The sequence below is a fragment of the Dufourea novaeangliae genome, unplaced genomic scaffold (genome assembly GCF_001272555.1).
Source record: "Dufourea novaeangliae isolate 0120121106 unplaced genomic scaffold, ASM127255v1 scaffold218, whole genome shotgun sequence".
Lineage (NCBI taxonomy): Eukaryota > Metazoa > Arthropoda > Insecta > Hymenoptera > Halictidae > Dufourea > Dufourea novaeangliae.
Window position 1 is genome coordinate 7,471 of NW_015374101.1, and position 22,415 is coordinate 29,885.

At 33.1% G+C, this 22,415-nt stretch overlaps 2 protein-coding genes across 2 annotated transcripts; both read right to left on the reverse strand.

Annotated features, from left to right (window-relative positions):
* Window positions 1–533: 533 nt before the first annotated feature.
* On the reverse strand, window positions 534–5,162 carry LOC107190805 (heat shock 70 kDa protein cognate 5). The gene is made up of 11 exons (XM_015579687.1): window positions 4,978–5,162; window positions 4,471–4,532; window positions 4,035–4,180; window positions 3,740–3,863; window positions 3,361–3,669; window positions 2,977–3,139; window positions 2,444–2,900; window positions 1,967–2,263; window positions 1,696–1,883; window positions 1,481–1,621; window positions 534–1,398 (listed from the first exon to the last, which is right to left on the reverse strand). Exons 1-11 carry the CDS (start codon window positions 5,068–5,070, stop codon window positions 1,330–1,332), a joined length of 2,049 nt encoding a protein of 682 aa, XP_015435173.1. The 5' UTR covers window positions 5,071–5,162; the 3' UTR covers window positions 534–1,329.
* A 2,783-nt stretch (window positions 5,163–7,945) lies between these two features.
* On the reverse strand, window positions 7,946–22,400 carry LOC107190804 (peroxidasin-like). The gene is made up of 9 exons (XM_015579686.1): window positions 22,378–22,400; window positions 22,070–22,138; window positions 16,457–17,228; window positions 15,185–15,612; window positions 13,976–14,223; window positions 10,142–10,391; window positions 9,544–9,662; window positions 8,086–8,245; window positions 7,946–8,024 (listed from the first exon to the last, which is right to left on the reverse strand). The coding sequence occupies exons 1-9, from the start codon at window positions 22,398–22,400 to the stop codon at window positions 7,946–7,948; spliced, it is 2,148 nt and encodes a 715-aa protein (XP_015435172.1).
* Window positions 22,401–22,415: the final 15 nt, after the last annotated feature.

Below are 22,415 nucleotides of genomic sequence, written 5' to 3' on the forward strand. Positions count from 1 at the left end.
GCAGCAAGATTAATGTACTACGCATGATAAGTTTGCACAATACATATAATCTAATTTTGTAATATATTACTATATGATTCTAATGGGCAATCACTCTTTGGCGCTGAAGACAAAATCAGCAGAAACACGCTCGGCAGTGAACGTGTTAGCCTCGAGCCGCGAGCTTCATATGATTTTTTTAAGGCTAAGCTTTGTAGCTTCAAAGACTCGAGCTTTATACAACACTAGTTCATAGGTGTGCTCACGCTTTAATTCTCTTGAGGAATTTTACGTCCCGCACTTAAGTGTTAAATAAACTTTAACAGAATATAAGTAACAAAATAACAATATAACAAAAATACTATAAACTGAAAGCTCTTTCATTCTAAACATTGTTTTTATAGATCCGTTCTTAATTGTAAAAATAATTATGCTTTCATGGGTACAGGAATAAAACTTTACCAAAGTTTATATATATTTACATATACAATATGTATTACTTTAAATGTATTTATTAGGAAACACAACAAAATTATCGAAATTATATTCTATAATTTCGCAATTCAAATAAAAAATTTTAATAACATGGGTACATCATAATACAATACTTCCTAACATACTCTACATATCGCGTACGTCCTATAGAATAATTTGTTTTGCACCGAGCATACATTTCATTCGCTCTTACTTTTATCCGTTCGCATTCATACTGGATGAATTACCACAAAATTCTATAGTTACAGATTTGCATAATTGTGACAACATGTCGAGCTACCAATTTCCATCGTTATTCTCGTATGAGGCCAAGTAAAACTGACACGAAGTATGACACTTTTACGCTTCCCGCGCATAATGATAAAGAAACTGCTTACAGCAATGTCAATGTAAATAGTTATGTACAGAATTTACAATTTGACCTCCTCTCACAAGATTGTAATTGAATGTGTAATAAATATATACTATGCAAAACACTTCACTCTTCCATGTTCATCAGTTTTAAGCGATCAGTAGTACGAATTATAAAACAAAATGTTTTTAAAGCTGTTTCACATTACGGCCTTCTTAAAACAGTTAAAAATGTTCACGCAGTTCTAAAGCGATACACATTATAACCATTCGACTGAAGGAGTCTTATCAATACTTCACCCTTCAATTTTAAATTAATTATTACCATTCTCAATCACACATGCTCAAAAACAAAAATACTAATAATACATCCTTTTGTTTTTGTTAGAATTGTGTTATCTGTTACGCGACAATGTGCTTTGTTTGAGCATGTAAGATCTTCATTGGTGCTCCTACAGCTGTGCAATAAATTTGTTTTGCCCGAATATGTTGTCTTAAATGTGATTAATTCTTTTCTTCCTTCTTTGTAGCTCCATCTTCTTGTTGACTTTGGCTTTCCCGTTCCGCGGCCATCTATAATTAAATAAACTTTATATTTGTTTTAAGTTCTAAAAGCTTATCTAACAGAATTACTGCTTAATATTATATAATATACCTTCTTATACGCCATCTCGAACAATTTAAGGCTTGCTTGTTGCAATTCATTCGTTTGCTTTTTAATTTCCTCTGGCTCTATATCGTCTTTCTTGGCCAACGTCTCTCGCATTTTAGCAACCAATTCTCTCAATTTGTCACACTACAAATAAATATTGAAATTGTCAATATAAAAAGAAACATAAATTTACACGTATAAATGTAATGTATTCTTACTTCGTCCTGTGGTAATTGCGCTTTGAATTCTTCTAATTTAGCTTCTGTGTCATGGATAATTCCTTCAGCTTGATTCACAGCCTCAACTCTATCCTTCTTGATTTTGTCTTGCTTAGCATATTGTTCAGCATTCTTCACCATATTCTCAATTTCGTCTTTACTGAGGCCACCACTTGATTGAATAACAACTGTAAATAAAAAATAAATAGTTAAAGACAATAAATTTATAAACATTATAAACTTTTTTTTATATACTTCATATGTTACATACTTTGTTGTTCCTTCCCAGTTCCTTTATCCCTAGCGGATACATGAACGATGCCATTGGCATCAATATCAAATGTAACTTCTATTTGTGGTACCCCTCGTGGAGCAGGTGGAATACCAACAAGAGTAAATTGTCCCAGAAGTTTATTATCGTTAGCCATTTCTCGTTCACCTTGATGAACTTTAATTTCTACCTGAGTTTGCCCATCAGCTGCTGTAGAGAATACTTGACTTTTCTTTGTAGGAATAGTTGTATTTCGTGAAATTAATCTTGTAAATACGCCACCCAATGTTTCGATACCTGGAAGGTAAAGATAGTAATGTGTGAATACTACTATTTTACATTTCTACATGTAAAAATTTGTAATACATAGAACTCAGTTATCTGTGTTCTTCAATATTATCAGAGAGAAGATTAGTCATAATAAGCATCATTGTTCAAAAGAAATATTAATAGTATCATTGAAAAACAAATGATTACCAAGCGAAAGGGGCGTGACATCCAAAAGAAGAACATCAGTTACATCTCCAGCAAGTACACCTCCTTGTACTGCAGCTCCAACAGCTACAGCTTCGTCAGGATTTACAGCTTTTGATGGCTGTCTACCAAATATTTCTTGCACCGTCTGTTGAACCTTAGGTACTCTTGTCATACCACCAACTAACAACACTTCTCCGATGTCAGATTTTGATACTTCAGCATCAGAAAGTGCTTTTTGGCATGGCTGAATCGTACGCTTAATTAAATCGGCCACAAGACTTTCAAATTTACTTCTCGAAAGTTTAAGGTTTAAATGTTTCGGTCCCCCGGCATCCATAGTCAAATAAGGCAAATTTATATCAGTTTGAAGGGAACTAGATAATTCTATCTTTGCCTTTTCAGCTGCTTCTTTCAACCGCTGCATAGCCATTGCATCTTTCGATATATCTATACCTTGCTATAAAAACATTGAAATATTAAATAATAACATTACATTATTAACAGTAAAAATTATTCTGTTTCAATATACTCACATCTTTCTTAAATTCTTTCATAAGATAATTAACTAAAGCATTATCAAAGTCTTCTCCTCCTAAGAATGTATCTCCATTTGTGGACTTAACTTCGAAGACTCCTTTTTGAATTTCCAAAATAGAAATATCAAATGTACCACCTCCGAGATCGTATACTGCAATGCTAAAAAGAAAGTATTATGTTCATAGAATTTCCTTTTTCATGTACTAAAATAAGCTAAAAGCATTAGTCAAATACAAGATTAGTCAGTATACGTTGTCAGCATGTTTAATGCAAAAATGCTAAGAGACGAAAAATAAACACATCATTCTAGATTCTACCTAACTTTTATATATATATATATAAAATTACGTATCCAATGTTATTAAACGTATAATTCTTACATTTTATCTTCTGTTTTGTCCATGCCATATGCCAGAGCAGCTGCTGTTGGTTCGTTAATCACTCTAAGTACATTAAGGCCAGAGATTTGACCAGCATCTTTTGTTGCTTGTCTTTGTGAATCATTAAAATATGCAGGAACAGTGATCACAGCATTTTTTACTGGCGTATTTAAATATGCTTCAGCTGTTTCCTTCATTTTCACGAGTACAAATGCACCAATTTGACTAGGGGAGTACATTTTACCATCACCTCCTTGTACCCACGCGTCTCCATTGGAAGCTCGAACAATTTTATAAGTTACAGTTTTCCTAAAATTGTAAATATTCTTTGTCAATGCAAAACAGAAAAATATTAATATACATAAATAATAATACATACATATCCTTTTTTACTTCAGGATCATCAAATTTTCGTCCAATTAATCGTTTTGTAGCATAGAATGTGTTTGATGAATTTGTAACTGCTTGACGCTTGGCTGGCATACCAACTAAACGTTCTCCATCTGAAAATTCATAACATCTTGATTTTGTTTCTAATAAAACATACAATGTAATAAACTCTTCATTCCACAGAGTTTTATGAAACAACATTATTTACATAATAATATTCAACCTGCTCAATATAAAAAATATTCATAAAGCATAAAAACATTTATATAATAAGCATCTTTAACCTTTTGTGAATGCTACGTAAGATGGTGTAGTTCTTGAACCCTCAGCATTTTCTATAACTTTAGCTTGTTTTCCTTCCATCACAGCTACACATGAAAATGTTGTACCAAGATCAATACCAATAACTGCACCTTTCACTCCTTCAGATCTATATAAATGAAATTTTTATACGTCTTAAAAACAAATACACTCACGAGCAAACTCGGCTTCCACTAGTGGCGCAGAAGAAAAGTCTCCTACCACATAGTAAATTTATTTCAAGTACTGAAATAAATGTTAAACGGAATGATAATTTGGCATACATTTCAGTAACTGCCAAAATTAAATGGTAGGTGGCCCTTCCGCCTACCTCACTTTTTCCCCTAGCGGAAGCAGAGTTTGCTCGCAAGGGTACATAATACACAATAATACATTTTAGAGATAATGTTTGTTAATTACTTGTATCGATACTGATGCAGATTTGTAGATCGCTGTGGTATAATATATGTAGGAGCTGCAACCTGCAACATATTTAAATATTGTAAGTAATAAATACATACATACACACACTAGTTATGAAATATTCTATTGTAATAAAAATGTGAATTACTAGTAACGCGAGTAGATGTAATGATTTATTAAACAAATTTTGAATAATTGTATTTAGTTCATGACAAATACAAACGCAACAGATATCACATAGTTGTATTTTGCCTAAAATTCAGGTTCAAGAGTGAAAAATTGTGCCGATCACGTGCCGGCTATTAGATGGCAATTGTCTTGCAGCATTAAGGAAAAAAGTGTCGCTACTTAGATAAAAAAATAGTGTGTGATACATAATAATGAAATCAATATCGTTTTATATACAATAATGAGTTAGTTTCGATATTGTATGCGTTATACGTGAAAAATATTCGGCCAAAAAAAGTTGCGGACGGTACATTGTGAATCGCCATCAGAACTTACATGTTTAAGAATCGTGCTAAATTGTTGTTTTCTAGCAATGTCGCAGGTGACACTGCTACAGCTTCGAGTTAACAACTTTGCAGCCGTCAGCATGTTGATATTTATAAGTTAAATCGTTCAATTTAACAAAAAGCTGAAGAGACGCGAGTAGCCCAACTTCACGTGGAGTGATGCAACCTTCACAAAGCTAGTAGTGCGCATCCCACCGTCGCGCATTAAGAGATTTTACTCCGTGTAACCATGCATAATCGCAAGCAGCCAATGGCAGCGCAGATTCTAATGTATAGGCCAATCAACGTACTGCACAGCCTTCTCGCCCCCGTCGATTCGAGAATTATCCCGAATGTTCTGGTACAAAACAAATATCGAAATCATTTATCAAATTTGTTCAAGAAGCAATAAAACTCAATTAAAGTAAGTAAATTTATTACTTTATAACTTGAGTGATATTTAATTACAATGTGATAGCTACAATTACCGTATTTTAAAACTTGGAGAAAATAGTTTCTCAATGTTTAGAATTGTATACGATAGTATTACGTTTCTGATATCCGGAATTTGAAATATGAATTGATGGAGAAGCAAACTAAACCGAAATACAGTTATACGATTCATTATTTAACGTTACTATCTATAACATAATTATTTATTTCACTTACTATTTGATACATAGTTAATATATTTTTATAAAACTACATCTGTAATGAAGAAAATAGAAAGGTTAAGTACATTGTATGTATTCCAAAAGATGCGATATTATATTGTATTATAGCAATTTAATTCAAATTAATCTAAATTTGATCATAAGTACGTGAAATAAAATTAAGTTAATATTATAAGCGATAATATATGATTATGTAATATTTTATTTTCTCACTATATCACTTTCATTGTCTTTAGTGAAACAGTAGTAATAGGATAGATTGAATTTCTTAAAAAAAATATTTTTGGTAATAGAATGGTTAAACAAATCCAGGAACCTTGACGTTGGTAGCAGAAGAATTGACAGTATACAGATGAAAATTTGTAATCTATGTGAAAAGCTGAAGAACTCCAGAAAATACAAATGTTTAAAATACTTTGCACTTTTTAACTTTATAAGAAACTTTACTTTTATTGAATAGCTCATAAAATTCAGGATTAAATTAAAACTTATTTCCCATTTTAAGGATTTAATTGAGTTTAAAACGAAATATTATTCATTGTTTATTTATATGCTTCTACATGGTATATATTTACACCCTGACTACTACATAGTTGTGTACAAGTTTCGAGCAAATTGCCAGCAAATAATGACAAAAGTCTCAAGAAGTATAGCCATCTGTTTCCGCATTTGGCTTGGATTTTGCAGGCAACGCCAGCTGACAAATTAGTAAAGTAAATTGACAGTAAATCCTGCAACATAACCTGTGTCAAATTGGGGGCAAAAACAGAACAGAATCTGCGCGAGCCAATATGTATGCCGCATATGTTATTGTTAATTTGCTGCCTATGTTGCTCCCAATGTACGCGCAAGTTGTTTGTGGAAAATCTTGCATTGAACTTGTAGTCATAACTTTATAACAGGCATTCGACAAAATTTGGCTTTGCAGGTTTGGCTGACTGAGTATATTGTCCTTCCAATGGTATAGTTGCGAAACTATTTATTTAACTTTGTGACTCACTATATATATATGTATGTATTTAAAAAGACCAACAAATAAATATATAAATGGCACAGTTAATTGTGGGATAAAATCACGACCAAGTGGTTTTACATCGACAAAGTGCTTTCCTTCCCTTTTAAAAAATTAACTGCTTGCAGTTTCGCAATTTTATCATTGGAACAACGATAATTTCGAGAAGTAATTATAGTATGGAGGGAGTTTTTTTATCGTGTCATTGACGTACAATGAGGCGTGTTATCTAATATATAGGATTTTTGGATATCTATATTCTTTAGGCACAGGACAATATTGTCGTAATACAATAGCATAGACGCTTTCGTAAATAAATGTAACTGCAAAAGATGTGGTAAAGGTTATAATAATGCTTCGAAATTCCCAAGAGTAATTATTATTATAAGTATTACAAACGTACAAAATTTGTTAAATAAAAATATAGAGAGTGATAATTTGTATTGTAGAGAGCAGCTTGTATTTGGGACGATTAATTGGCACCCAACGAACCACTAATTTTTATGTAGATATAAATGATTTAAACATTTTTCATAGCAAGATCTATTACATACGTTTTAGTAAAAGTCAATTAAAATTTTTATTAAAAATATAACAGTATTTTATGTACTTCATGTAATGTTTGATTGATAATACCTTAATATCTATCATTTGTAGACACAGCATTCCTTCTCTATATATAATCAAATTGCTCGGGACTGGCAACACAATTATAAACAGCAACAAATAAAGTTTCTACGATTATTTCATTGGTTGTGTCTTGCTTTGGTCGTATCCGTTTTCACGCTACATCATTATCTTAGTTTCTTGTCATTCGTAAAACTGAAAATGGGTTATATGGTGGAGATAGTGATGCGATTATAAAAAAGAACTTGACGAAGCAAGCTAATTGAGAAGGAATACTGCATCTATTACCCAGATGGCACATGACGCCTTGAAGACGTCCATTTTACGGCTATTTTAGGTCTAAGGCGTTTTTAAGCCGTCTTCAAGGCGTCATTGGGCGTCATGTGCTATCTGAGTTAAATTTTAATGTCGTACTTATTACATACTTAAAACTTATATTTAATGCTGTAAATAAAAAATTTATGTACATTTTGTAAAACGAATATCATTTTAGTCATTTCACAATGTACCGTTGAATATCTTTCAAAAATAGTGCAATATGTATTTCTCCTACTACAAGGAACAACATTGATTAATAAGTATAATTATGTCTTCAATTAATAGTAGTTAAAATTAACATTTGTTATGTACAATCAAGGATATGTCAGGCATAAACCACACAAAAGTTACGAAATCTTGTTCTCTTTCCAAGCTGAAAGATTCGGTGATGCACTCGTGTGTATCGTGCAATTTATCATATCATTTCTAAAAGTTGAAAAATAGTTATTAATTAATTAAGTTAATTAGACTTAACTAACAAACTTACAAGAAACGGTCTCGCAGAAGAAACGCTCTAGGTTGCATCCAATTCACTCGATCGCCATTATAACACAAGATCTGAGCCATTGTAAATTTACGAATTTCTTCTAATTGATTCAAAGTAAATGAACCTGGAGTGTTTGCATTTTCGTACCAATATCTGTCACCTACATAATACATACGTACACATATAAATCTTATGCCAATGTAAGTACTGTAGAATCTTCTGTAATCAAATTAATTGGGCAACATGAATATGTACACAAGTGAATTTTTGATTTTTTAAAACACCTACTTTTCTTATACGGATCTGTATATATTTAAAAAAAAAGAAAAGAATAAAAATGGTAACGATAGAAATAACGAATAATATAATTAAATATGAATTGATTAAACATGTATAGATTCCAAATTGTAATTTCAATATGTATATGGATTTTGCTTAATTACCCTGCTTATAAAAACTCTGTATGTTCTACACTTTCTGCGGACTGTGAATACACGAAAAATAATAATATAAAGTCGTTAAATATACGGCGTTAGTAAAAATATGGGAGTATAAATAGAGATATCTAAACTAATTGTAAAACGAAAATAAAAAATTACGAAATTGCGTTCGAGGCTTCGTTTCTGAATTATCGTATTAAGTGTTGAAAATACGTATGAAATACGTATGATGTGATGGGTTATACGACACGTTATACTATGTTGAACAGCCGATTCTCAGCTGATACACGTGCTCGATCGATGACCTAATTGAATTTAAATAATTTAAATAATTTAATGAATGAAATAACTTATGGAACAGTTGAAGCACACTCCTCTCAAGTAGAATGACCCGTCGCATCAGACGTATTTTACGCGTGTTTCGCCTGTATTACCAACAATGAATAACACGGAATGAAGGCTCGAACGCAATTTCGTCATTCTTAATTTTCGTTGTAGTTTAGCATGTACAATCCATGCTGTGAAAGTGTCTCACATTTTTATTAACACCCTGTATACATTTTTTCAATTTTATATTGAAAAAAAAAATATTTTGTCATCAAAGTTTTACTATCAAATATGGACTTCGTAGAATATGGCTCCCACTACACAGCTTACGGTAAGGTGTTATATAAACAGTTCCACTCGTAGACTTATACTAATTAGTATCCAAATATACGATATGTATAGGTAGGTAGTAGAACGTTCGAGTAAAAGAGTGTATTCGGATAACGGATTTTCGGTTAAGAAAAATTCTGCTGTACCACATATGCTTTTAAATGATCTGCAAATAGGAGACATCCAATCATTGACTGACAACTAGTGTTTGGGATACGTTCACACATTTACCTAGATAGTTTTGTTTCAATGCAGCATTACAAAAAATATCATTGATCACTGTGATCAGATATGTCTTGAACACCAATTGTTGGTTTCATATGTTCCATAAGGTTTTTACTATGATACCAAATTCACTTACCGAACCGAATATTTCGAAAAGTACGACCCAATAAACAAAGAAACGTTGGCCCCAAAACAGAATCAGACATAGTTTCTTCTGAAAGTGCTCCTGTTACCAGATCTATGTCCTGCACATTTCTGTAAATTGGACAACATAAAAAGTAGAAAGTTGCGATAAGAATTTCACTTACAAAATTGAAATCATAAACATACATTTAATTGAAAGGATCGTATAGAAACTAATGAATCATAAATTTAAGAAAAATAAATTAGATCTTTATAATAGTATACAATGATTATTAATTATGACAATTTTAACTTCATAAGAATAATAAACAAAAGAGAATGATAAAACATAAAGATGATAAAGAGAAGACCTAAATAGTTAAAGAATATGTAATTCATCACTATACACCATAAAAAATCACACATCTTTTGTACCATACCTCGAATACAGTTACATAACTATTGTTTAAGTTTCTTCACATTTATAATTTAATATATATTTTTTTTTTAAAGTGCAAAATATTGTTATTCCTAACTTTTTCAAATTAAATTTTATGTAATATCAATATATTCGACAATTACTATATATTCATTAAAATATGTATTCTTACCTATAAACTGCACGAAGTTTTCCTATGGTATCTTTGCCTATTGATCCTCTAAGACTTTCAAACTCGTTAATATCTGGCGAATCACAGAATGATCGCCATCTGACATAAGATGGCAAGCCGTGATCCCGTCCTTGTTGTATGACCTGCGCAGCATAATCCACAGCAATATCGTTGCTTTTTCCATCATGGAAGTATCGTTCCAAAAGTATTTCATTCAATCCTGGCGGTAAAGGCTTCCTAGAATGGCCCGCTGTCACGGAAATTAAATCTTGCATCCTAGATCGTCATTAAAACCAAGTTCTCATGGGACAACGTGTCAGTAGATTGTTGTAATATTCAATAAAATTTAATTCGAACGCTACGTGTACTTTATTATTTTATGCTTCACTAGATGCGATGTACACCGACGAGCAAACTCGGCTTCCACTAGGGGAAGAAAAGGCGTAGAAGAAAACTCTCCTATTACTTGGTAAATTTATCCTAGGTATTAAAATAAATGTTAAGTCGAATATTAATTTGGCATAAATTTCAATAATTCCAAATACCAAGAGGTAGGAGCATAGTAGGAGGCCCTTCTCTACGTCCCTTTTCCCCTAGCAGAAGCCGAGTTTGCTCGCGAGGGTACATTATTAAAACCATGCCTATATCTGTAATGAACTGTGCTTCTTTTAATGGTCCAGCTGACTTAGGCATAAAATGTATTATTTCACACAGAAAATATAACAGGTGTTTTATCGTTTTAGGAATTGTTAGAAGTAAAAAAATGATTTGCAATAATAAATATTTGCGTACGGTATAACCGTAAAAATCAGTATTTTTTTATTTATCAGCTGATATCTTTAACCTATTTTCCTTATACAGGGTGAGGCATTAACTATTGCCACCTAGAATAACTCCGAAAGTATGATAGTAGTAGAAAAGTTTTCGAAACAAAAGTTGCATGGGCCAACGGGAGCTGTTAAATGACGTTAGTTTTTTATTGCTAGGTGAAATCGCTTCAGAGATTTGAAGGTCAACTTTGTTTTTCTAGATAGAATGCTATGTTTTGGTACTTATTTTCTGATAGCCGATATCGAGACGAATCCAATGATGTGCAACATTCAGGTCTTTGAAGGTCAACGAAGGTCATTTAAGGCAAAAAGGTGAAATGAACGTACATTTACAGAAGGTGTTCCAAGTGATTACCATTGGTATCAAAGCAATGCATTTTTGGTCAACTGAAAATCCACGGTGGCTGCGGCAAGTTGCACACCAAAAACCGTGGTCGGTGAATGTATGGTGTGGGATTATTGAGGACAGAATTATCAGCCCCTATTTCATCGAAGGAAACCTTAATGGTAGGAAGTACACCATATTCCTTCAAGAAACATTAGGTCCGTTATTGGAAGAAATACCTTTAGAAACAAGGAACAGAATATGGTATCAACACGATGGGTGTCCGGCACATTTTTCGCTGGTGGCTAGAAATGAGTTGCAAACAAGATTTCCAAATCGTTGGATTGGACGCGGAGGAGTTGTACCGTGGCCGCCTCGTTCGCCAGACTTGACGCCTCAGGATTTTTTCTTGTGGGGATTCTTGAAAAACATTGTTTATAAAGAAGTTCCAACTACGCCTGAAGATATGCGAGAGTGAATTGTTAGAGCATGTGATTGGATAAGTACCGAAGTGATAAGAAATAGTACTCAATCCGTGATAAGGAGATTGCAGCATTGCATTGTTACCAATGGTAATCACTTTGAACACCTTCTGTAAATGTATGTTCATTTCACCTTTTTGCCTTAAATGACCTTCGTTGACATTCAAAGACCTGAATGTTGCACATCATTGGATTCGTCTCGATAACGGCTATCAGAAAATAAGTACCAAAACATAGCATTCTATCTAAAAAAATAAAGTTGACCTTCAAATCTCTGAAGCGACTCCACCTAACAAGACAAAACTAACGTCATATAACAGCCCCCGTTGGCCCATGCAACTTTTGTTTCGAAAACTTTTCTACTACTATCATACTTTCGGAGTTATTCTAGGTGGCAATAGTTAGTGCCTCACCCTGTATATTCAAAGAAAATTTACAAGAAAAATTTACAAAATAATGTCCAAATTGAAAAAAAGTCAATTTTGCTTAAGAACTTTCGGAGATATCAACGGCTGCTACTATATGAAGCTCCTTTTTTACTTTTCCTCTAACAGTGCGAGGCTGCGCGGCGCGGCGCGCGGTCCGAATGAGCACGGTGGGTGCAACGCGCATTCCCATCAACTTCTACCTTCTGCTTCTACGAGACAACTCACATAATTCATTTACAACCAAATATATCATAAACTTTTTACCTTCCTCTATAATCCCTGCAAATTTCAGCTCTTAATATGGAGATACCTTTGAGATATGAATCTAAAAAAAATCGTATCTCGGTTCCTTATTAACGTAGGGTAAAGTTTTGTATCCAAATTCGCGAAAAAATAAGCGCTTTCCAATGCAGAGAATGCCACTTTTGTTAAATAATTATTCTCAAAGTTATTCCATTTATTTGGACGTCCATTTAGAAAAAATTGATATAAAACTTTCCTATTACAAATTTTACTAAATGTTTCGGTTGTTTATTAACATTTAAGTCATGGAGAAATCATTACAACCGGAAGTAACGTTGTGTCTTACCTGTAACAGTCTATAGGTAGTGTCGAATATTTCACTTTATACATAATTTGTTACACAAAAAGTTTTCAACCGACGGGACACCACTTGGGAGTACTTGTTTGGGAATACTAGGGCTATGTACCTTATTTATGAGATTCAACGGCATCCCCACACTTTTCATAGAGATATCAATGTCTGAAGGAATCTCCAATATATTGTTTAAAAGCAATTTGCAGCTGAACCAGTGGCACCATATTAACGAAACATATCTCGTTTTATAGAGTACTTTATTTCCTATAACTTTTGTATTCAATATTTTCCGTCATGTCCGCTCAGTTCCAAGATATAAGCCGATAAGTAGAAAAGGTTCTAATTTTTACGGTTATACCGTTTCCAATTGTTTATTATCGCAAATCCATGTGTTACTTCGACTAGATCCTCATTCCTAATCATAACTACGACCGCATTAAACGATAAATACCTATTAATGTTTTTTTTATAACTCATGTCTAATTCGGCTAGACTAGAATGGAAACAACTGAATTTGTACGTAGGTATATGAAATCAAATATCCAACAAATCACAAGTACTTTATGGTTATCAACACATCATAATTGATGTACAAAATTATACATACATGTACATGTACATAATAATTAAAATACGAAAGTACGTTCAAAGTGTATCAATTTTGTCTTCAATTCAATGATTATTATTATTAGAAAAATTCGGTATGTACAAGTGACCATTGCGTAATAATTGATTTATTTATCTGAATTAATTATGAAAAACTTACACATGTATTTTCTTTAGACAAGTGACGATTTCTTCCTAATTTACTTTCAAACTTTAACAAGAATAATATACATTCGATATTAAGTCCTTATTATATATACATATATATATCATATTAAGTAAAATATTCTCTTCATTTATAAATAGAAATAACGTTGCAAAGATTAATGGCTCATTTTTGTCCTATTCATTATCTATCAATTTATTTGTTTTGCTAGTGATATAAAGATTTATCTAAGAAAATTTGCGACTATGAGTCTCGAACGCAAATTGAGCCGTGTATATTGTATGTATGTATATGTGTGTGTGGGTGTGTGTGTGTGTGTGTGTGTGTGTGTGTGTGTGTGTGTGTGTGTGCGTGCGCGCGCGTGTGTATGTATGATATTTATAGGTAATTTCAACTGACCTGTAGCACCAACGATCAGACGATCAATAGCACCAGCTTCATAAAACTCCTGCGGAGCGTAGAACGCCGATAATAAGGACCTTTCTCCAGACTTTAATGCTGATCGTGAGTCAACTAGGTCGAGGGTTTTTGGGGTCAACGCGGCAACGAAGAAGAGTCCAGCCGACGCAACTGAATTCGCAAGTGTCGCGTCTGCTCGAGTATCGTAGCCACGAAAATATCCTTTCCGTGTTAAACGTAACTGATACCTTTAATTAGACGACAATTACAAGAATTATAATTCACATTTACCGATTCATTGTACGGGGAATTTGATTACTATCCTGCTTTATGACAATATTATCATTTCCTTGAGGATAAATGTCCTCACATAGGCGACATTATGTAGGTTTTCGCTCATTATTTCAAAGGGCAAGATTTCGCGTGACACAAATTATCCCTTTGCCCTAAAAAAATAATTGAGCTTTTGTTTTTATTGTATGCGTTTAGGGAGACACAGACACTATTTTTTAATGTCTCTTTCTGAACGTGAGAATAGTTTGGTACATAAGTGTATTATAAATAAGCTTTACATGTACAGTAACTGATTGTGAGTCAGAAATTTTTGTATTATTGCTATACTATTCATTAATACTATAATTACCAAACCCGTTAAAATGATGGATTGCAAACTTCTTATTTTACGGTTATTAAGATTATAATAGTGCCTTTGGCGCAATTTATGTTGACTTTTAATTTATTATACTTTTAAATTACTACTAATCGCAGCACGCACCAACGTTACCGCGGACACTCGGCCGGCAGATTCGCGCTCTGATTAGTCGGGGTTTTTCGTTAATATCTCGTTAACAAAGCCTCGGATAACATTTTTGCTAAGGAAAAACTTGTTTCGAATCACTTCGTGAGTCTCCCATTTCCGGGTCCTCCAACATTTTTGTTACACCCTGTACACAAGCTCAGTTAAAAATATGTAAGACTTTAAACTGCGTTAATATTTCGTAACGTTGGAACACGATTTCCACATTTTAATAATTCTAACTGACGTATTGTTACTATATTCAGAGTTTAGTCAGTTTTTATGGTTATTAATTGAATTATATCCTCTTCGTTTCTATAATAGAAAAGAAATATCGACGCGTTCGTTTCACGTATAAATACATCCTGCTAATCCTTGAAAATTAATTATGGTACGAAAGAGAGTACACGTACTTGTCGAGAGCCGTTTCACCGAGAACAACGGGCAGAAACTCGTTATAAGTTATATGCTCCATTTCCGCGATAACGATCCTTCTTGCCTCCTGGTAGAGTCTCTCGTCGTCCCAGTGAGGATTCAGTTGTCCCAGCTCAGTAGCGACTCGGTTATGCTCCCGTAGAAAAAGTACGTGCATTAGAGTGAGACCAGGGTTCTCGTTTACCCGCGAATCCCCGCTAAGAAAACATGGGAAAGCTTTGTTCGCGCTTCTGCAACTTTCGTACTTCGGCGAAGGCATGGGTAAATTCTTCCTCTGCGTATTAAGCAAACCGCCCTTGCCGGATCGCAGAGCTTTCGCTATGTCTTCGGAACTCCCATAAACCGGAGAAAGGTCTAAGTACGAGGATGCCTGGTTGATCTGCTGTCGAGGACCCAATTTGCATCCCTATGTCGCAAAAATTCTTTTATGCGGTAATTTTTTCAATATTGTAATAAATATTTTCCGGCGTTAAAACTACTGTTCTCGGATATAAATATATCATAAATATATTGTTTAAAAGATTTAGGGGATCGCTTTTTTGGACGGTACCGTTGCATCCACCAATCAAAAGAAACAAAAAACAAGTTCTGTAGGTTTGCTAAATTGATATATTCTCCGTACGGTATTACCATTATTAACACCTGATTATACTTGTATAAAAAACTTTTCAGAGATTATACGTTGTATTGACGAGCAGAGCAATTGCTATACATGATCCTCCAATTGTTTTGAGCAATGAGATACAGTATTATCGCATCTAACATTGACTTTAAATTAAATTAATATGTTAATGCCAAATATTGTGATTATTTTTAGCGCGACATGTTACCGTAGTTGGTAATTTCTATCCTTTCAAAAAGGAAACGAGAATAATGCACCAACTCATACGATTTAATAAATAGTGTTATATATTTGTGCACGTTTTTCTAATAACAACGAATAGACCGTATACGTGGGTGCAATTTTTATGTTACTTTTACTACTATTAAAATTTACAGTATCAAAAAAATATTTTAAGAATGCAAATGTAAAAGGGGAAGGTATAAATGCAACGATTAGTATGCAATCAACGTATAAAATACGTTGAAATTAGTCCAACTATTGGAAAATAGATATAATAAAAGTGACTGTTACAAAAGACATAATTTTATGACTAGAAGGATTGTACTGTGTCAGGTACTAATTCTACTAACAACAAATACAAATCTTACTATACATATAGAAGTATACTATAGAACGTTTCTGTTACCTGTAATGAGTTTCCTGGGTGCGGCGCTGATCTCGAATATTCCATACACCCGATCGCATTATCAGCTCGGATCGGGAAGCATTCTGGATGGAAGTGTTCATAATCGACGTTACAACATTTCAGTTTTGCACCGTCAGGTAGTTGCATCTTAGGCGTATGAGCGAGATCGTGAACCAGAAACTGACCAAATAGCGCGGTAAGTGCCATCAGATAAGGGTGTTTAATATCCAATCCCCCGGAATGTACTCTCGAGGAGACTTCTCTGGCGCTAGGTAAATCGGTACGTGGCAAAGAAACACCGTCCATATATTCAGGCGGTAGAAATCTGGTGTAAGCTTCTAGAGCGGCGCCCCAAGTCGGATGTAAACCGTTATTACATTTTCCACTGTGCGTTCTGTATCGAGGATCGAATCTTCTGCAACTGATCATCACTTGTAAAAACGAAGACGAATCAGGACAATTGATTGCGGCTACGGAAGGCAACACGGAGGACGCCTGTTTCGATGACATGTTCAGAGCTTCCACCAACATCATTGCCATTGTCTCGATACGTAGAGCTTTCCTCGTTAGATTTTGCGCGTGCTCGGTGATTTCGTGGGACGCGCTGAGAAAGTACGACGGGGAACCATGGTTCAGATGCGTGCGTGATGTCAGGATCGCTATTTCCGCTTGATGGTACTTTTCCATCGAAACGTTCGTACGTCTGTTCAGGTCCAGCAACATGTTCGATGGCAAGGTTGTGCTCTCGACGAGCGCAAACAAAACGAGGAATCTGCGAATCGGAGTCTAAGGGTAGGAAATATAAGTTTGTTCTTACACATAGTTGAAGGTAATACGTTGTGGCTTCAAAAAATAGGATCTCGATGAGACGGAAAATATTGTAAGTGAATCTACTCTATGCAAAACCGAATGGAAATGGTAGACCTTTAAGGAACAACGTGGTGAGAACACAGAGAACTTGCTCAATAACGAATAACGAGAATCTTGCAGCAATTCTAGCCTCTTGAAGAATCATCTTGTGACAGTACAAGATTCATCAATTATCTGTAATGAAGTTGAAAATAATAGCGTTGGACAAAGTACCGTGGTTTCGATCAGCGTGGGAACGAGTAAGAAAAGTTCAAACTTATTCACAATAACTATATCAACGGCACGGCACGCCTGCACGTCGGATTCTGTTTATTCGTTGTAACTATATAATGGAATTACATTAAATAGCCATGATTCTATTTTTATATGTTTATAGTATAAGTTTTTTCAATAAATGTAAAAATTTCTTAATGCTCGTCTAAAGAAAATAACATTCCGTTCTAATCGTATAATTGGTAAGCACTGAGCAAAAGAAAGCATCATTAAATACTCGTTATGCATAGAAAAGAAAATATTCGGAATAAATAATTGAATTTTATTGATTCTACTAATTATAGGGGTTTTACGAAAGCAAAATTTTAGTTTTTAAGGAAAAGTTAAGGAACAAGTTCAACATTTTTCAAATGTTTTTTCTCTTGATTCCGTTTTTGCACTATAAAAATACCGGTCGAACTGAACAAATTAGAAAATTGTAAAGCGTTCAGAAATACATGGAGGTACCTAAGTGAATCCTAAGAAAGCGACACACATAGATACTTAACGTATTAAAGATACAGAATAACTTTCGAATTCCAGTGTATATTTTCCCTGCTTTTCTCTATGAGAATATTGCGGGTTTCGAATTTTTTAAACGAAACAGAATGTTTTAAAGTTGTCAAAGTCTCATAACTGTTATAGCTATCTACACATAGCAAAGGTATCTTTTTATTCAATTTTATTTATGCCAATAATATTTATGTGAACGTTTTCAAAAGTATTCTTTAGCATTAATAATTAAGGACTTTCCGAAAATGTATATTTGGAAATATCACAAAGTAAAATGTAATTCGCCTAATTTTACTATGTCGGAAGTAAAGTGGGAGCCTTATAGCGATATGAAATCTTTCGCAGCGTGAGAATATATTATACTAAAAGTTGATGTCGTCATGGTAATGTTACACCTTCCACGGGTGAACTCATGAGAAAGTGTCTGTAATTTTTGTCATATAGTAGTACACCTCTGGACGTTATCTAATTATTGTCGCGTAAATTCAATGGTTGTCTTATTGCCTAACTTGACAATGATGCGACAAGATCAACCACTGAAATAAAATTGCAGGGTTGGGCGCATTTGGATTACAAGTTCTCATCGTTTTTACATCCGCATTGTAAATGAATTAGGGTAGGTATATGACAAAACAAGCTGCCTCTTCGTACAACGGAATTATAGGCACGAGAGGATTTGCATGATTTCTTTAGAAGTTGGCCTTCTCATTAGCAAAGAATAGGTCTACGAATACTGATTGTGTCGCGTGACTTGTGTGAAGTTACAACATTTATCGGAAGAATCGCAATGAACCCCAAGGACCTTGTCTAGGAGATGACATTTCGTCTCATTCTCGGCTTTTGTTCGTTGTCCTCCTTATCGCGTTTAAACTCATTCATCGATTCGCCTACATCCCGGAGGCGAATTTCTAAATTGGTATAGTTAGTGGGCTTTTCGATTATACCATTGTGGTATATGGATAGAACGAATTCATGCGACCTTAAGGAGAGATCGAAGTCTCGCTGTCTGACATTTAGATTCCTTCCTGGTTCTTCTGTGGTTTCTTTACGTAACCTCTTCTGCTCACATGATTAGTGTCCGTGTCAATTAACGAAAGCAATCACTGGTATGATTCATTAATGAAGAAATTTCTCATACGAGTTCACATAATTTGTTACAAGTATTAATGAATGCAGTCATCACTCCTTACAGTTAAGAGTATACATAAAATACGTGTACCCTATAAATAATTAGGGGGATGTAAATTTCATAATATATTTCGAAAGATTTTTAATAATTAATTCTATTGTGTGGTCTCAACGAATAATTACGCCAACCAAGTGAAACTGTTAATTTAATTAATGTAATGGCTTTGACGTAATGCGAACTTTTTTAAAAGCGACTAAAATTTCAGTTAGATACTCAAAATTCAGTTAGGTACTAAATAGTGAATGATATCTGTTACTATTTACACAGCTAGCAAAATGTTTCGAATCACTCTATGAATTGAAGGAAATAGACATTTTTTGTTTGAACCAAAAAAAATTAAGTAACTACAAATAATTGGATTCATTTTCAGGCGTTAAAAATGAAGAATTTCAATAATTGTTACCAGAAGCATTCAGTTCGAAACAGTAGTGAATTTATTGTGGGATATGATTTTTTTGAAAATCAGTAAGTAACCACACTTTTGGGCAACAGTGTACTTTAATTTATTATATATCTTGTCGTTATTAAAGATCAGACTTATTTAGTTTTGGTTTCGTCGACTACATTGTTTCTTAGACTATTTCCTATACCAATTTTATTACAAATATGTTAATATACGCAATTAACAGTTAATCTTGCCAAAAACTTCAGGTATTTTTATAGAATTATGTACGCAGTGTTGTATTAACTTCATTATTTACATTCTTCTAACTTTTACGAAACTTAGAAATATCTATTCTGATAATCTATATATCAAACAACAGAATTAAACCTTCACATATTTTTAAAGCTTCTATAAATAAATACGTCTTCATTCAAAACATTTTACTACCATTATACGCTTTAAACGCTATAGGTCGTCCAACTTCTACATAGTACTTAATAATAATTTGATTTATAGTCAGTGTATTATTGAAGCTAGTATTTCTTTATTGATGTTTGCTTGTGTTTTAGTACACTCAATTTTTTCGTACCAATATTTGAAGTATGTAATTTCTAACAAAATTGCGCCTTTTATATTGTATATTGAAATTTTACGTGGCTTTGCATGACTCATTCAAATTTAATTCCATTACGAAATTCAGCATATGTATATGTAGTTAATATCCTTTTAAGCCAACCTTTTTATAAAACATCAGCTTATTATTAACATTATTTGAATAACAGGAAAATATTTATAGAATAGAAGATTTACAAAATATAAGATTTTTAATGGACATGATTTAACATATTCATGAAAAAGTCGTTTTGCTAGTTTCTTCTAATTTAGTTAACGTTTTCGTTTATTTTCTTTGCGAATCTGAAGAAAATATCGGTAATTTATCTAAGATGTAATAATCCTTTCTAATCTAAGTTCATTTGAAGATTATTATATTATTGTAAAAGTTATAAGATTTTTTTTGCATCTAGAACAGAAAATTATTTATTGCAAAAAATAATTTTTTCTTCATTACTTTATATGTATAAATAATATTTTCTATCTCTTAATTTTTTAAGCAAAAAAGTGTAGTCAATTATTTTCAACATTTTAATTGTCTTTGAATGTGGTAGGCAGTATGTGCAGGTATATGTATAAGTACATATGTACGTGTCAATTTGCTGAGAGACTAAAGTTCCTAATTATTAGAAATTATTAGAACTTTCTTCTGAGATGAAAGTATTAATTTCGAATAACAGCTAGCTTATTATTAAATATCAGTTGTTCATACAGCGCGAAAAATTAATGAATTCTTATTACGATACATTGTATATAAAATACCACTAAAACGTGTGTTTAAAAGGAACAACTCCGTGTGTAACAGAAAAATTTGAATCTGTTAAAAGTATACATTTTTTTAGTCATAAATACAAGCATATATGTACATATGTACTTTCTTCGTATTATATTTTAATGAAATTGTAATATTTTTAAAGGAACACTATATAATGTTATAAAGATACGTTACCATTTGGAATTTTGTTTTATAAGACTACATTGCATTCTGGAATACTGATATTTATTAAACTGATCGGTTACTGATTACTAACGATATCGAACATTAGAGTATATTTTTAATTATATAATGAGTTATAATTTAAGCGGTCAGTCACAGATTCAATGATTTATAATGTAAATACTAATGATAAAAAAAAATAAATTGAACAGAACTAATTGGATTAATTAAAATTATTTTATTGCAATTAATATTAAACGAAACAACACGCGATTTTCATGTTACAAAAATAGTCGAATGTTTATATGTATTAGGCAAATCATTGATATGATTATTTAAGGAATTTATAGAAGTAAATAATATATGATTATGTTTTATGGCAACAAAAGTATAATACTTCTAATAGTTTCCTAATATTAATTATGCCATCATTTGATATTATTTGTAACATTGTATTTTTAAATATCACAATTTGGTCTTATGTTTATTTCAATTTTATGAATTTTGATTAATTATAGCAAGAATGAATTTATTTCACGTACGAATGACGAAATTAAAAAATAAATAAACAAATCCTCCATCGTTTTAATGTTTCAGTCACAGGACGCGACGGGCGATAATTAAATGATGAAGTCTATATCAACAACACGAGTTCTTTCAAACTCCCTTATTTCCGTTAATTTTTAAACAATAAATGAAAAACAATGACAGTATTTTCAGAATGTTGGATGCTCGACACATCATCAATACATATGTTAAAGTAAATAGTACCTATCAAATTTTACAACAGCCGCTGCGTACTGTAAGGGGGCCGCCGTATCGGTTATCTCAAAGAATGAAAGCGAAAACACTCACCGCGATAGGAAGATAATTACATGGTCGATTGATGTTCGTTTCACGCGCATCGACATTTTTTCAAAATTACTTTACCCCGTACGAGGACGATCGATCCTACATTAACACGCGATAGAATTCATTTGCCTTGTCGATTTTCGCAAAACTTGCGCCGGGTATGTGCAAGAACATCTAGCGGCAAACCTGAACTGAGTCCGATCCTCGAACGAAAGTAAAATCTGAACGTGTCCGGTCGGATAAAAGAGTGGGGTCCAATAAGGATCACAGTAATATAGGGTGTCAACAATATACCGGGGCGTAACACTTACTTAGAGTCACGGTAAAAGTGCATCGTTGCTGCCGTCGG